This window comes from Thalassophryne amazonica, chromosome 3 (genome assembly GCF_902500255.1).
Source record: "Thalassophryne amazonica chromosome 3, fThaAma1.1, whole genome shotgun sequence".
In the NCBI taxonomy this organism is placed as follows: Eukaryota; Metazoa; Chordata; class Actinopteri; order Batrachoidiformes; family Batrachoididae; genus Thalassophryne; species Thalassophryne amazonica.
In genome coordinates, this window is record NC_047105.1 from 59,554,985 (window position 1) to 59,573,253 (window position 18,269).

General features: G+C 39.7%; 1 protein-coding gene across 1 annotated transcript in view; it reads right to left on the reverse strand.

Annotated features, from left to right (window-relative positions):
* Positions 1–12,337: 12,337 nt before the first annotated feature.
* tgfa (transforming growth factor, alpha) overlaps positions 12,338–18,269 on the reverse strand; it is a 79,184-nt gene continuing 73,252 nt past the window's right edge. Inside the window, exon 7 of the mRNA XM_034166425.1 lies at positions 12,338–13,952. Within this exon, the coding sequence (XP_034022316.1) occupies positions 13,945–13,952 (8 nt within the window). The 3' untranslated portion in view covers positions 12,338–13,944. The remainder of the gene's footprint in view (positions 13,953–18,269) is intronic.

Sequence of the window (18,269 nt, forward strand, 5' to 3'; positions counted from 1 at the left end):
CACTTTTAAATTCATTTTATTGGTAAATGGAGCGGGTTGCGGCCTCAACTTTATCTAAAGTCTTGGTCTTTTATTGAAACTTACTGCTTGTGGACGGCGATGACTTTAGTATTTCTTGTTGCTTAATGCTGACAAATGATACCGTAATTGTTGTCTTTCTGATGCCTGATTGTTTTGTTTTTTTCTCTGTTTGAGGTGCGGCTCCCTCCAGAAGTGGGAGTGGTGTCATCTTCTGCAAGTCTCCCATCCTGTACACCAACATGGACTCCTAAAATTTCCTGTATATTTGTATTGTCAATTGTGTTGGTACCATGGCCCAAGCAGCATGTCACCCCTTTGAGTCTGGTCTGCTTGAGGTTTCTTCCTCAAAACATTAGGAGTTTTTCCTTACTACTGTCACCTGTGTGCTTGCTCTGGGGGTTGGTAAAGTTAGATGAACTGTTAAAGTTGTATGAACTGCCTTGAGGCAGTTTTATTGTGATTTGGCACTATATAAATGAAATTAATTGAATAGGCAACAATTATATTGACTCTGGAATATATAAAATTTTCACTTTCTGAAATAACTGACACAAATACTTAACTTTTTCATGATATCATATAGCAGACAAACTGATATTTGAGAAGTGAAATTAAGTTTATAGGATTTACAGAAAGTGTGCAATAATTCATTAAAAAAAATTAGGCAGGTGCATAAATTTGGGCACCTCAACATAAAACGCACATCAATATTTAATAGATCCTTTTGCAGAAATAACAGCCTATAAACGCTTTCTATAGCTTCCAATGAGAGGATGCTGTGTTCGTTTTCAGCCATGCATACCGCCCCTTATGTCCAAATAACTCAATTTTAGTTTCATCAGTCCACAGCACCTTATTCCAAAATGAAGCAGGCTTGTCCAAATGTGCTTTAGCATACCTCAAGTGACACTTTTTGTGGCTTTTATGCAGAAAATACTTCCTCTGCATTACAGCATCATACAGCATGCCTTTGTGCAAAGTGCGCAGTATAGTTTAACGATGCACAGAGACACTATCTGCAGCAAGATCATGTTGTAGGTCTTTGGAGCAGGTCTGTGGGTTGACTATGACTGTTCTCACCATCCTTTGCTTCAGCTTATGAGATTTTTCTTGGCCTGTCACTTCGGGCCTTAACTAGTACTGTGCCTGTGGTCTTCCATTTCCTCACTATGTTCCTCACAGTATAAACTGACAGCTGAAATCTCTGAGATAGCTTTTTGTATCTTTCCCATAAACCATGATGTTGAACAATCTTTGTTTTCAGGTCATTTAAGAATTGTTTAAGCCCCTTTCACATTGGCATATTCACAGAGCTGCGTATTGCAGCGTTGTGTTTCATTTAAGTACGCCCGAAATGCATGCGTACTCAGCCTTTTTCCGTGTTTGTAGATCTGCTTGCAGCTGTGTTCGCTTTTTAATGTGTGCACACAGTCGCGTGTTGCCACTATTTAAAACCAGTTCCCCCCTGCCGGCTGTGCAGAACACATCATTGCGCTTGGAAAACAGTGGACTTTATCATGAGGATTTACAGTTGAATTACTGCCACCTATGTAGCCAAAGCTGCTATTTTCTGCCTCTGTGGAAGTGCGCTCTGTTCTTTACTGCACAGTGTGGTGCACGTCAGAAACAGTCATTTATCATTATCATTTTTAGGGCCCGAGTAGGCAACGTCCTACGAGGACCCTATTGTAATTGCGCTGTTTATTATTATTAATTATTATTATTATTATTCTCACTCTTGAAATCGAAATTTCGGCCTCTTCCCATGCTCAAAAACTCACCAAACTTTCCAAAGTCGTCCGGCCAGATCCGAAATTCGATATTTTGGGGGCCTCGCACATGGTCGCAGAAAAATCGCGAAATAGCGCCCCCTAGAAATTTTCAAAAACCCCTCAGCATTGGGCTTTTTTCGTCGTAGCCTCACGAAATTCGGTACACATATTTACCATGCCAGGACGCATGAAAAAGTCTCTTACTGTCATGGTGAAATATCGACAGGAAGTCGGCCATTTTGATTTTAAGTTTTGATTTTGAGCAAATTTTTGCCATTTTTGGCCATTTCCACTACTTACATTTGAACGAACCCGTCCTAGGGATTTCATCTGATCGACTTCAAATTTGGTCAAAATCATCACAACACAATGGTGATCAAAAGTTATCAAAAGATTCTAATTAAGTCAAAAGGCGTGGCTGCTAGGGGTCGTCAAACTTTGGCGAGCTTTTCGGAGCACGCCATTTCACTCCGCCCTGAATGTCTACATATCTTAAGTTCCCACCTGCGCCATAGCGCCCCCCGGTGGTGGTGGGAAATGTCCTATTTTTATTTTAAGAGGTCCTGATGTCACATACTTAACCCAATCAACTTCATTCCACTTTTAAAACATGCAGAATAAATTGGTGAATGTAGGCGATGAACGCCGTGAAGTTACGAGTAATGGCGTCCGTGTGGCGGCGTACTGAATATTGCCCATTCACCATGAAATTACATTCTTCCTTTTGACGACTTTAATTTTGTCACATCATCATGAAAATTGATACACAGGTCGAGCACGACAACCTCTTACAATTCATAGGGGCGTCGCCCATGGGTGGGGCAAAATGCCTCAATAGCGCCCCCTTGAAACATTCAAAAACCCCTTCACATAGGGGTTTTTTGGGAGTAGGGAGATGAAAATTGGTACACATGTGTGACTTGCATAGACGTACAAAAAAGTCTCTTGCACCATGGGTCTACTCCAAACAGGAAGTCAGACATTTTGAATTTTCTTCTCATTTTGGCGTGATTTCCACGTTGTACTTGAACGAACTCCTCCTAGGGATTTTGTCCAATGCACTTCAAATTTCTTCCACATCACCCACAGACGATACTGACCAAAAGTTATTGAAAGCTTTTCTTTATGTCGAAGGGTGTGGCCGCTATAGCGCCGCCATTTTGACCCTTCGCCATGGAACATTATACTTAAACAGGTACTGATGTCACATACTTTACACCATCAACTTCCTTCCACTTCTAAAACATGCTGAACAAGTTGGCGATGATCGCCGTGAACTTACGAGTGATGGCTTCTGTGTGGTGGCGTACCGAATATCGCCCCTTCGCCATGAAATTACGTTCTTCCTTTTGACAGCTTTAATTTTGTCATATCATGAAAATTGATACACAGGTCAAGCATGACAACCTCCTACGCACTTCAAATTTCTTTGATAGCATCCAAAGATGGTACTGACCAAAAGTTATCGAAAGCTTTTCTCTATGTTGAAGGGTGTGGCCGCTATGGTGCTGCCATTTTGACCCTTTGCCATGGAACATCAAGTCATAACTCCTTCATGCTTTGCCTGATTGACTTGAAACTTCACATGATGGTTGGCTCCTGAACACACCCAGCCCCTCTGTTTGTACACCGAGCGCCCCCTAGTGGATGAACAATCAACATGTCATAACTCCTTGATGCATTGTGTGATTTGTTTAAAATTTTAACTGTGTGATGAGTGGTTGCCCCTGCATGCACATGCCCACATGTGGTCACAAGGGCACCCAGTGGCCTGGGTAGGCGGTTGCGCGGAACGAGGGCCCGTATATGACTGCTTGCAGTCCTAGTTATTATTTTTTGTCTTGGTGGATCATTTTCATTGTCTACAGATGCTGCCGAGTCTGGCTGTGGTAAAGGCTGCTGTGAATGAAGCGCTGTGACTCGTTAAACTTTTAAAGCTCTGGTTGCTCCGATCAGGTCCGATTTGATCAGACCTGATCGATCAAGGCATCTAATGATGATTTTGATTTTCTGTAATTATTGTATGGCTTTTGCCTTGCAATATAGAGCACCTTGGGGCAACTGTTGTGATTTGGCACTATGTAAATAAAATTGATTTGATTTAATGATCCCACCGACATGCAGCGACGGCGCTTTTATTTTAAAGAGTCACAGCGCTTATTGTTTGATGAGAGGAGAGAGGGAGAGCTGCTGTTTCTGGATTTCTGAGTTGAGATTCAAGTCCCTGTTCTGAGCACACATAAGCGCTGTGGGCTGTGATCATGTTCTCATGTTCTCCAGCTGAGTCCTCTGGATGTTTTTCGTTGTGTACAGGAGCAGTGTTGCAGTCTTGCATGCAGTAACGCTGTGCTGCGCAGACCTGCTTAAAACTGTGTCCAGCGCTCTACGTGGAAGAAAATTAAACGTGTTTAATTTCTTCCGTCCTACACGCATAGCCCTCAACATACTGCTGTGCAGAGAGCAAAAACTCGACGTAGAGCTGCTAAAAGTGGGCGGAGAGCTGCTCAACTCAGCGTAGACGATACGCCACAATAAGCAGCTCTATGAATACGCCAGTGTGAAAGGGGCTTTAGAGGCTCCCATGTTGCCACTCATTAGAAGAGATGCAAAGAGGGGAAACATTTGCAAATAGCCACCTTAAATACCCTTTCTCATGATTGGATTAACCTGTGTAAGGAGGTCAAGAGTCAAGGAGCTTACCAAACCAATTTTGTTTTCCAGTAATTAGTGCTAAATGTATTCAAATCAATAAAAGGACAAGGGTGCCCAAATTTATGCACCTGCCCAATTTTGTTTAATCATTGCACACTTTCTGTAAATACTAGAAACTTAATTTCACTTCTCAAATATCAGTGTTCATGTTATATATTTAACTGAAATTTCTGATCCAGACAACCAATGATTCATAAAGGAAAATCATCAAAAATTATCAGGGGTGCCCAAACGTTTGCATACAACTAAGTGCACCAAGCTTGTGGCAACATATTCAAGAAGACTTAGTAATTGCTGCCAAAGGTGCATCAACAAAGTATTGAACAAAGGGTGTGAATACTCATGTACATGTGATTTCTTAGGTTTTAATTTTTACTAAATTGCAAAAATAAAAATGTTATGGGATGTTGTGAGGAGAATTTTGAGGGGAAAAAATGAATTACTCCATTTTGGAAAACAGCTATAACATAAAATGTGGAAAAAGTGAAGCGTTGTGAATAGATAGATTTTGATTTGAAGATTTATTTTAAACATAAAAGAAAAATAAAACTAATGATTTTACTGTCATTACAAGTGCAACAAAGTTACAAGTGCAATGAAATTATCTTCACACCTAATCACCTCAGACAAAAATACAGCAATTAATCCACAACTATTACTAGTTGAACGTAATAATGGCACACATCAGAATTAAAACAACCATACATATACATTTGATTGTTTATGTACACTAAACTTTAAGACAGTCCGTCATCCAAACTGAGGCAATGTGAGTGTGGGGTGGCCGCAGCAGTATCCCGTGCAGCCGCAAGCTTGGAGGGAAACAGAAAGCTGCAGCAGCTGAGGTGCGCTGCCTCCCGGAGGGGCAAAGGAGTGGCAGTGCGGAGGCTGGGGTAGTTGAGGGTGAGATACTTTATGGATGCACTGTAGGTATTCGCAAAAATGGAATATGGCATTCATAACCATCTGTTCAGTCATGTCCTTCAACAACAAATGGAGGCACCTACGTTGATACAGTAGTCCAAACGGGATGTTCCTACATCCATCCCCCTTTGCTTTTTTTTTCTGTGCAGTCAAGAAAAAAACTATTAGTTGTTGCTCCCATATACACAGTTTACTACTTGCTGATGTAAACCAATACTCATTTTTGTGAAATGGAGGATCATAGATATTGCATATAAAAGAAGGGAAAGGAGTATGAATCCAAAGTGAAAATCTAAAGGGAAAGAATTATGACCAGTGATGTTGCAATACAATCTGCAACCTCAATATTAATGATGGTAAATACCACATATTGTATGTTTAAGTATTTGTAACCAATAAAATATATTAGAAAATGTCTCTGCCTTGTTTTTCCTCCTTGGTGTGCTTGGAAGGAAATGCATTAATGTACAACCTGTCAAGAAAGATGACTTTAAGCTTGCTTTCAGCTTGTTTTCATCTTGGAATATAACACGTGCCATTGGATTAATACACACGTTGTTGGAATAAACTGAACAGTGTTTGGTACTTTCCTGGAGTGACTGAGGTCATACCGGACTTTTCCATTGCAGATGGAGAGGCCCACGGAATGAACTCAGTGGTGAAGACGATGGAATATGTCTAAAATGATTTTAAAATGACAAAGTATGATCAAATGAACTATTAATGAAATAACAGTAAGAGTTGATTAGAAAATGTATGTTACAAATAAGTAAAATGAATGATTATATGAGTTGTTTTTCTGGCTGTTAAAAAGAGGAAATGAGAAAAGCTGTTTTTGTGCAGAGGTGAAAAAAGAAGAAGTTAATGATGTCACAAGCGAGGCCAGAAGGGCTGAGGAGAAAAACAACTGTTTAGAACATTAAGAAGTAGTAAGATATGAAATAAATAATAATGAAAATGTTGTATATGATCATATGAAATGTTTTTATGTGAAAAAGAATTGAAATGAAATGATTGAATATGATTAAATGTGATTAATATTACATGATTTAGAAAGAATGAATTCTCGGAAAAGATGTGTTAAACAGAAAAACAGGAAACTTGCGCAACAGATTTACTGACAATCGGGACATCAGTTAACGCATCCTGGGGACTCGCTGTACGAGTCACTAAATTTAAAATCTAGCAACATTCCAAGAGCCCTGATCCATAAGAGGAGAGCTGCTGTTAACGGGCGTGGCCGGCTCGTATCCTGGTTCCAGAAGGAGGCTATTCGACCGGGGTGCGAGATCAGCGTCAGCGGGGTGGACGTCCGGATGGAGGCAGTGAGCGGCTAGACGAATCTCCTCGCCACCAGCTTAAACAGCCTTTGTGCAGCCCCGCCGGGTAATACCCACGGAGACACGAAGGTCGGACCCCAGAGACGGAGAGCTGGTCTTATATAAAGCGGGATCTGACAAACCCCTGGCAATAATTATGGAATCACCGGCCTCGGAGGATGTTCATTCAGTTTAATTTTGTAGACAACAAGCAGATCACAGACATGACACAAAACTAAAATCATTTCAAATGGCAACTTTCTGGCTTTAAGAAACACTATAAGAAATCAGGAAAAAAAATTGTGGCAGTCAGTAACAGTTACTTTTTTTTTTAGACCAAGCAGAGGGAAAAAAATATGGACTTACTCAATTCTGAGGAAAAAATTATGGAATCATGAAAAACAAAAGAACGCTCCAACACATCACTATTATTTTGTTGCACCATCTCTGGCTTTTATAACAGCTTGCAGTCTCTGAGGCATGGACTTAATGAGTGACAAACAGTACTCTTCATCAACCTGGCTCCAACTTTCTCTGATTGCTGTTGCCAGATCACCTTTGCAGGTTGGAGCCTTGTCATGGACCATTTTCTTCAACTTCCAAAGATTTTCAATTGGATTAAGATCCGGACTATTTGCAGGCCATGACATTGACCCTATGTGTCTTTTTGCAAGGAATGTTTTCACAGTTTTTGCTCTATGGCAAGATGCATTATCATCTTGAAAAATGATTTCATCATCCCCAAACATACTTTCAATTGATGGGATAAGAAAAGTGTCCAAAATATCAATGTAAACTTGTGCATCACGCAATGTTGCAAAAAATGTTGGTTGTTCACAGTCAGCTGTGTCTAAACTCTGGACCAAATACATACAAAATGGGAAGGTTGTTAAAGGCAAACATACTGGTAGACCAAGGAAGACATCAAAGCGTCAAGACAGAAAACTTAGCAAGCAATATGTCTCAAAAATCGAAAATGCACAACAAAACAAATGAGGAACGAATGGGAGGAAACTGGAGTCAACGTCTGTGACCGAACTGTAAGAAACCGCCTAAAGGAAATGGGATTTACATACAGAAAAGCTAAACGAAAGCCATCATTAACACCTAAACAGAAAAAAACAAGGTTACAATGGGATAAGGAAAAGCAATCGTGGACTGTGGATGACTGGATGAAAGTCATATTCAGTGATGAATCTCGAATCTGCATTGGCCAAGGTGATTATGTTGGAACTTTTGTATGGTGCCGTTCCAATGAGATTTATAAAGATGACTGCCTGAAGAGAACATGTAAATTTCCTCAGTCATTGATGATATGGGGCTGCATGTCAGGTAAAGGCACTAGGGAGATGGCTGTCATTACATCATCAATAAATGCACAAGTTTACGTTGATGTTTTGGACACTTTTCTTATCCCATCAATTGAAAGGATGTTTGGGGATGATGAAATCATTTTTCAAGATGATAATGCATCTTGCCATAGAGCAAAAACTGTGAAAACATTCCTTGCAAAAAGACACATAGGGTCAATGTCATGGCCTGCAAATAGTCCGGATCTTAATCCAATTGAAAATATTTGGTGGAAGTTGAAGAAAATGGTCCATGACAAGGCTCAAACCTGCAAAGCTGATCTGGCAACAGCAATCAGAGAAAGTTGGAGCCAGATTGATGAAGAGTACTGGTTTGTCACTGATTAAGTCCATGCCTCAGAGACTGCAAGCTGTTATAAAAGCCAGAGGTGGTGCAACAAAATACTAGTGATGTGTTGGAGTGTTCTTTTGTTTTTCATGATTCCATAATTTTTTCTTCAGAATTGAGTGATTCCATATTTTTTCCCCTCTACTTGGTCTAAAAAAGTAACCGTTACTGACTGCCACAATTTCTTTTTTCCTGATTTCTTATAGTGTTTCTTAAAGCCAGAAAGTTGCCATTTGAAATGACTTTAGTTTTGTGTCATGCCTGTGATCTGCTTTTTTTCTACAAAATTAAACAACTGAATGAACATCCGCCGAGGCCGGTGATTCCATAATTTTTGCCAGGGGTTGTACTTCTGACACATTAAGGCATCAGGGAAAAGTGGGTATTTGCAAATATAGTTAAACAGTACTCCAATGATTATAGCAGACATTCAACATTTCAGATTCTAAAAAGAATTTTAAAGTACCCGATTACCAAAACAATATTAAAATGTCAAAGCTAAATAGGGACAAATAAACATGCTCGAGCAAAATCAACTCATGCAAGGCCTCTGAAGTTAGGGTTTTTGTTTGTTTTTAAAATACACTCAGCCATTTCCTGGCCAAAGTAGGATGTGCTTATGTGAACGACCATGACACTTGGGACATGGCATTATAAAACCACTGACCGTTTCCACTAGTGTTCAGTGAATAAAATAAAACCAGATATGTTGTTTCTATGCGATACATGCTTTAGCAATCAGCTGCCCAGCCTTGAAAATATACATAGTCTACTACTTTGTTGCAGAGTTATTGCACTATTTGACAATAACATTACTTAAACCTGATTGGGGCAGAAATTTCATGAGCTGATGTAGGGCAACTTAAAACTAAGCTGGTCTTAAAAGTTTCAAGCATGCAAGCTCCAGAAACACCAGATCTCCAACCCTGTTGAGAGGACAAACTGTGCTGCATGTTGGGGCTCCACACACAGCTGATTAACTGTCAGGTCCATAAAATTGCTATCTAATAAACTATAGGTGTGGTGTCCAGGCATCATTTTATGCCATCTATACCAGAAATAATCCCATTTTTGACCACATTTTGTGACTATTCAGTAATTCTGCTAGCAGACAACAGAGTTTTGGTGGAAGTAATTAAAATCTCAAATAGCAACTACTTCAGCCAAAAGTGCCACAGAGGGGGAAGCAGAGAGGACGGAGCCCAAATTGTAAAATACTTCAGTTTTAAACAGGGCATATTACACACTTTTTCAGCAGGTATTAAAGATTGTAGCAATGACACTCCCTATAAACAGGTAGCATTAAAAAAAAAAAAAGATTAAAGACTTAGTTTTGTGCTTATTGCAAATGGAAAGATACGGTACTTTGTTGCAGTCAGTCACCTATCTCACAAACCACAGACGTCACACACTGTCCACCTGCAGATCTGCAGCTCATTAACCAGCAGGAGCCCAGATAGTTTTTTTTTCTGTTCATCCTAACCCCCCAAAAACATGACTGTCAAAATCTGCAGGTTTGTAGGTTGCTGCCGTTACAATTGTAATGTCACTGGTACCTGTGTTCACCCTCAGCATTGGGGTGGCAGTGGATGACTTAATTCTGCAAAAAAATAAATGAATAAATAAATTTAAAAAAAGAAAATGAAAAATTGCATTCCAAACAGTTCAGTAAGTGGAACTTTGTCGTTTGACTGAGCCAAATTAAAATACTGGGCTTTTGTCTTCCCTAACTATTTGATTCCATACTTTGCAGTGAGAAGAGCAAGGATTGCTTCACCCTAATGCCTACATCTGTTTTGAATCATCTGGTGATGGGCAAATACCAAATGTCAGGCTAGAGGTCAAAAGAACAGGAGAGGAAGCTCAGTAATGGCATCACAAGCAGAGCTGCAGCCTCTTATGGGGAACAGAGACAGACATGCATGATTTTATTTTTTCATTCAACCTATAGAGCTTTTAAGTCACATTTTCTGTTAATATGCCACTTTTTAATGTTACATTTCCATTTAACCATTTTGTATATTAAATGTTACTGTGCATCTTCAGGGAAACAAGCACAAGAGCTGCTTAATTCAAAGCTGGTATTAGAAGCTCAGCCAGAAGGCCTTAAAGAGCTCGAGAGAAATCCAATCAAGATGTAACGGGATTGCTAAAATAAATAAATTGCTTCTTGTGCAGGGAGCTCATGTTGAGAGGAGAGAATAAAAAAGTGAGTGTGATTCACACAGACAAATGTTTGGATATGGTCAGGTATAAATTGAAGTTCTGCACCGAGTGCATAGCATACAGTGGCTTGCAAACATTCTAACCATTGGTATTTCACACATTTTAATTTGTTTATGCCATTTCAAATACAAAAAGTAAATCAGGCTTCTCAATATAAAAATTTCTATAATTAGCTTATTCAAAGCAAATCTCTACAACTTGATATAAATTACAAATATAAAAGCCGAAATGATGAGTTGCATGGCCCCCTTTGGTATAATCAGAAGATAATTTTAGAAATTTTTATACTGAAAAAGCCCGATTTACTTTTTGTATTTGAAATTGCATAAATTAAAATGTGAGAAATACAAAAGGAGCCTAGTACTTTTGCAAGGCACTTTACATACTCAAAACAAAAATATCAGGACAGTAGAACCAAAATGCTTCCTTCAGTTACAGTTGTGTTCAAAATAAGTGTTTAAAAAAACGACTAAAGCTCAAAGGAGCTTTTATTTACACACACACTTTCAAGTCAAAATATGAAGAATTTATCAAGTTTGATATTATTTTACAGAAAGTGAAGAAAAAGGAATGTTAAGGCTGTTAAAAAAAAAAAAAAAAGGGTGTGCATTTTTCTTTGTGTCCCTTATTACACCTTTACAGGTGGCCCTTATTTAAGGAAAGGTAGCAAATGTTGTACATGCTGGTTGTAGTGCATTTCTCTGAAAATCTGAGTAAAACAGGTTGTTCCAGACATTGTTTAAGAACGGCGTACTTTGTCTTCCCCTCTCCAATCAACTTTTTTTGTCATAGTACAGAAAATGAGAGGCTGTTCAGCTAAAATGTCTCAAATGCTTTACAATGGCAACCAATACCAGAAAGGCGTGGAAGAAAACTGAAAACCACCATTTAAATGAATCAAAGAATAGCCAGAATGGCAAAGACTCAGCCAGTGATCAACTCCAGGCTAATCAAAGGCCTAAAGTTACCTGTGAGTACTGTAACAATTAGAAGACCCCGACATGAGGCCTCTCGGGCCTACTACCACCAGGGATCATAGATCAATTTGAATACATCAAAATGCTTGAAGAGGAAATGCCCTTGAAATGGGTGTTTCAACAAGACAGCAACCCCAAACACTCCAGGAAGCAAACAGCATTGGTTCCAGACCAACAAGGTTAACATTATAGAGTGACCAGCCCAATCCCGGGACCTTAACCCAACAGAAAACATGTGGGGTGACATCAAAAATGCTGTTTGAAGCAAAACCAAGAAATGCAAAGGAATTGTGCAAAATGTAGTCCAATCATCCTGGAATACCTGTTCACAGGGGCCAGAAGTTGGTCAACTCCATGCAACACATGTGAATCAGTTCTCAGAAAGTGTTTATACAAATAAATATTAGTTCAGTGATTCACAGGAAAGATAAAACTTTAAGCATTTTTAAATTCATACAATAAATGTTTGAGTTTGTACAGAAAAATGCAGACACTTTTTTTATTTTTAAACCACTGGGGTACACCCTGGACAGGATGCCAGTCTGTCGCAATGTCAGATACTTATCCCGATGAAAAGTTAATCCACTGAAATATCGAAAAGACAGATCCCTAGTGGGTAGGTGCATTCTGTATTGTTAAAAACTAGAGACAGCAGGAACTAAGGCACAGGAAAGAGATATTCAGAGATATTTTTATTTATTTAATCATTGAAAAGAAATGCAGAAAACTGACCTTTCAGTTCTGACAAGATAAATATGACAGTGGGACCCGTCACAAACTGCACCTCACGGTTCACTGCAACATGTATCCCATATCAACACCACTTTACTTTTGATATTTAGACATTGATGTTACAGTAAACATTTTCCCACATGCAAATATTTAATACTGTACAAAAAATGCATCATCTCCTCACAGTATTTTGGCATTTAAACACCATCACATTCATTGCATGATGGATGTTGCCACATCCTGAACATTGTCATTTTATCACTCAAATGATCCCCCCCACCCCCCAAAAAACAAACTACACTTTAACACAGTCTGTTTGTAGTTATGTCATTTTCTTTCAATTCTCCAGTTCATTATTTTTTTTAAACTGGCCTTCAGAGGCTACTTTTAAAATGTACTCAACATCAAGAGTAAAGTAAATAACCACACTATTCTTGAGATTTAAAAAAAAAAAGTGCAACAAATTTAAACTATTTCTATAAAAGTACAAACTGTTTTAAGTGCATGCTTGGGTGAATATGTACGGAACACACCACGTGCCTTTTTCATTTCAGTGTTCATTTAGATGACTGAAATAAGTGCATTTGAAATCTCTCAGGGACATTAAGTGTTTGTTAAAACAAGTGATTGTACGTGCACTTACGAATGCTCAGCAACTTACAGAAAAGTGTAACATTTAAAGTACAAAAGAATTTGGCTGCAAAGTGTGTGTGTGGGGGGTATGTCTTAAGTTACAGCATTCACATCATAAGCCCCTGATACAGGGATATGTTAAGTAACAAAAAAATTTTAGCCTCAAATACAATGCTGGAGATGTCAAGTCCATTGAAATAATACCTGTATCTCCACCCCAAAGTGACAGCAGACCTACGGCAAACCTGTGTGTTACTGACACTTGCACCAGTTATAAATACTGACAGTTGCGTATGGGTATATCCAGGTTTCTTAATGCATTAGCAGTCAGTCCAGTTAACAATTCCTAATTCTGTCAAGTGATGTGCAGTCCTTTTAAAACCAGACACTAAAACCTTTTAAAGCATCAGTTTTCCCCATAACTTATTAAAAATGTCCACTGTGCTTGTACAGTTCAAGAAAATTGTGCAAAGTTCTTAAAAGACAAAAACAGGAATTGGCTTCTTCCAACTTGCGTGCATTCCACAGCCCAAAATAAACATTTCCTATTCAGCATCCACACGGGATGATTTATGTCCTTACAGACCTTTTGTCACGTTCGAGGCCAGCCATATACAGTAATCAGGACACACGGAGCTCTGCACATACAGGCAGCAGCTTCATCCTCAGGGTGAACTTCACAGAATCCAAGAGTGAAGCAAATATGTTTCTAGGTTGCAGTTTCAAAGTCCCAGTCAGTGAGGGGAAAAATGTCTTGAACATTTAAGCGCCCATTATAAGTATCCTACCTTACCCACATAGACAACAGCGCTTCCTTGCCTATGGCCAGGCCAACAGGTTGAGAACATTTCACATTTTTCAGTATAATCCTGAGGTTGGGAGTCCTGAACGGATGATGAAGACTGATGCCAACAGTGGAATGTTGTCTTCTCAAACCACTGAAAGGGAAATAAACAGTTTTACTTCCTAGTAATTACCGCAAACTCTGCAAGTTCCACAAAACAGCAGCAGCAAGTTCTTGATCTGCAAATGGAAGGCTATGTGCGCCATCTCCAGTTATTGATGTGTCCAGTTCAATTTGCAGACATATTATGCTCTGATATATTAAGGTAGCAGAATAATCTGTTGGGTTTTATACAACTCATCCTTTGAGAAAAAGGACAATGGACACCCCAAAAATCAACAGAGCCATTATTGCAGTTAAGTCAAACATGAACTTGATTACTAAAGCCTGGCTCGCACGGCAAGATAATTAGGCCGATATCTGACCCGATCTTCCCCTTCCGACAATCTTAAGGACGCCCCGACAATCGTGATGACACGATTATTGGATATTTCTGCTGTGTGTGGTGTGTTAAGAGCGCTCTGATCTGCTCGGAAGGACGTCAGGGGCGCTCCGATCGCAAATCATGTTGGATTGTCTTGGCTCGATATCGCAGCGTGTTTTGTCCTCTGACCACAAACGAGCAAGCTGCCTGATAAATGTGACGTGTAGTCAGTCAGAAAGCAAGGTGATGGACGCATGGAGCAGAAAATAAAATCAAAACCGCTGTTATGGCTCATCAGAAAATCTGGTGGTCGCACTGTCTCCACTCCTTTTAAAGAACACTTTTTTGTATTTTTTTTTTCCTCTGTTGTAAATAGCCCACAAAGTATCTCCGTTTGTTTACTCTGAAGTCACGTTTATTCTCAAGAGATTTTGCGAGATTTCCTGTCTGACCTGGGAATGTTCATGTGTGAAATCTGTTCGTCTGTGGTGTGTTGACTTCACTGTGTGGCTGAACACCACACAATGTGCGACCAAACCTGTTAGATCTATGATTTTTTTTATCTCCATGTGTGTGGTCTCTCAGGTTTTGGAAACCTACAGATATTTTTAAAATCCTCCCATGTGAATCAGGCTTAAGTTTGAAATGTGAGCATTTTCTGCCTTTTTCTCCCCTCAGTGTGTCAGACAAACCATCTGAAAATGCCTTAAATCTGGGAAATTTTAAGTGCTAATGTACACCATTTTCTGTTGTGATTAACAGATATTGGGAATAATTTGTTACAGTCCTGACAAAGCACAGTTCAATTAAAAACAGCGTTTGCTCATTCCCTGCATTTCTCACTTTCTGAACAGTGAACCAGTCAGAGGACATACGTTTACTCTCACCAAATTAAGAGAAAACGGTTAACCCAATACATACCATTAGACTATCAGTGCCCACCCCGCCCGAATCTGCCAATGAAGCTGTTAAATCTCCTAAAGCAGATAAGTAAAGAATCATACTATAATTTAAAATAACATTTGTTTGTGCATGTTCAACTCAAAGGCCCTTGGGCCAATTACAAAACTTTCTGCATGCATGTAGGTTGACACCAGAATTGCCCTTAAAGGACACGTCACACAGACATCAACTTTTTAGGCTGTTTGTGGCCATCCGATGTTGCACCAGGACTAGTTTGTGCACTTCCATGACCTGTTTCAAAGTATACGCCATTCGCAACAAACAGCTACGGAAGCTGCCAAAAACAGAGTACTTGTGAGTACTAGTTTTTTCGAGTGAATCTGACGGCGTTTTTGTACAGTAGCTTTGAGGAAACATCCCTGCACGCTGGTGAATGGAACACAGCTGTTAACGTTAAGAATGGAGCTGCAGATTAATCGCAAAGTTTACATAAGTCTGATGTCATGTTATGATGACTCGTTTTTAAGTGATAACTGTTAATTTTGATGCAGTCACAGTAAAAGCAGCAGCCGCTCCACTGTGAAGAGACTTTTGTGGCTCAACTTGACTAAAAAGATTACCGTATTTTCCGGACTATAAGCCGCTACTTTTTTCCCACACTTTGAACCATGCAGCTTATAATGAGGTGCGGCTTTTCTGTGGATTTTTCTTCACCCGCCAGGGGGCGCTTTAGCAGAAAGTGAAAAAAATGAGAGGTGGGAAGTCAAAGTTGGAAATCAAAGAAGAAAACGCTAATTTTCATTTAGCACATGCAAGCAGTAGGCACGACAGAATATTTTTCAAACCCATACTCCCTCATCATGGAAACCACATGAAGAAGTTCATATGATGCCGCATTTAAGTTGAAGGCCATCGATCTGGCAGTACAGGAAGGAAATAGAACTGCTGCACGTAAGCTTGGCTGAATGAATCCATGGTTCGGCGCTGGAGACAGCAGCGGGAAGAACTCATTCAATGCCAAAAGACAAGAAAGGCTTTCAGAGGACATAAAAGCAGGTGGCCTGAACTTGAGGACTGGGTTAACACTCAGAGAGCAGGTGGCCGAGGTGTATCCAGTGGCCTGCCCAATCCCCGGACCTAAATCCAATTGAGAACTTGTGGTGTAACATCAAAAAAGCTGTTTCTGAAGCAAAACCAAGAAATGTGAATGAACTGTGGAATGTTGTTAAAGAATCTTGGAGTGGAATAACAGCTGAAAGGTACCACAAGTTGGTTGACTGCATGCCTCACAGATGTGAAGAAATCATGAAAAACTGTGGTTATACAACTAAATACTAGTTTAGTGATTCACAGGATTGCTAAAAAAGCAGTTTGAACATAATAGTTTTGAGTTTGTAGCGTCAACAGCAGATGCTACTATTATTGTGAACACCCCCTTTTCTACTTTTTTTTTTTTTTACTAATAGCCCAATTTCATAGCCTTAGAAGTGTGCATATCATGAATGCTTGGTCTTGTTGGATTTGTGAGAATCTACTGAATCTACTTGTACCTTGTTTCCCATGTAACAATAAAAAAAATATACTCAAAACCTGGATTAATCTTTTTAGTCACATAGTACTACTATTATTCTGAACATTACTGTAACTGTGAAAAATTCAAAAAATACATCTGCATGATCAGGCAGCCTGAAAAATACTAGAGCGTTCCACATGCATGTTCACGGCAGTAGCTATAACAAGGTTAAAACAGTGTGCTTCTCTGGTACAAACAGCAGACTCTGCACACAGGAGATCAAAAAAACAACACACTCTCAAAGTAAAAATGAACAAAGCCTACCAGCGCCACTGAGGAGAACCCCCCCCCCCCCCCAAAAAAAACCAAATTAAATAAATTGAACAGGGTACTCCTGCACTTGTAAAATGATTTCCAAGATTAAATACGTAAAGTACACACCATCATCAAGCACAATTGCCAGCCGGAGAACCATCGTTTGCGGACTTCCTCAGGGTTCTGTGTTGGGACCAAAAGCAAACCTAATACCCATTACAACATTGGATGATGTTGAAATTGAAGATGGCCTGTTGGCTGTTCCAGTAATGTCAAATATTTAGTGTCAGCTACCTTCAACCCACGTGGAATGTCTCAAACCTTAACCTACTTCTAGGTATCTTATATATGCTACTCTGGAACCACCCCTAAATCCAAATAGTCCAACTGTCAACCCCACTGGGGTCCTTAGTCTGGATCTCATTAACATAAGATCACAGTCCTCAACATCACTGTTGATTAATGATCTAATTATGGATCATCACTTAAATGTAGATGGACTGCATTTATATAGCGCTTTTTCCATCTGCATCAGACGCTCAAAGCGCTTTACACATCAATGCCTCACATTCACCCCAATGTCAGGCTGCTGCCATGCAAGGCGCCCACTACACACCGGGAGCAAATGGGGGATTAAGGACCATGCCCAAGGGCCCTTACTAATTTTCCAGTCAGGCTGGGATTAGATCCGAGGATCTGGGTCTCAAGCCCAACGCTTAACCACTAGACCATCACCTCCACTTAGATATGATTGGGTTATGTGAAACCTGGTTTAAAGGCGGGGGTGTTGCTCTTATTTATAAATCTAGGTTTAGCTTATTAGCTGTTGGGGGTCACAAATATAACTCGTTTGAACATCTGATTCTCCACTCTGCCCATGATGCTATGTATTGCCAAGGTCAGAAGAATAAAACTCAGCCATATTATTTTGTCACCATACTCTGAATTCTTAGATGAATTTGGTGTATTCATCTGTAACTTGTCAACTAGTGCAGATAACATTCTGATTATTGGTGACTTTAACATTCATATAAATAAGCCTTCTGATCCGTTCTGCAAATCATTTATGGGAATTGTGGATGCATTAGGATTTCAGCAATGCATTCAGGACTCCACACACATTAGTGAAAATACCCTGGATCTGGTTCTCGCACGTGGTATTGCTGTCACGAATATTGACATCATGCCTCTTCCATCGGTGGTGTCTGATCACTCACTTATTAGGTTTACAGTTTCGCTGCCATGTTTAGTGGAAC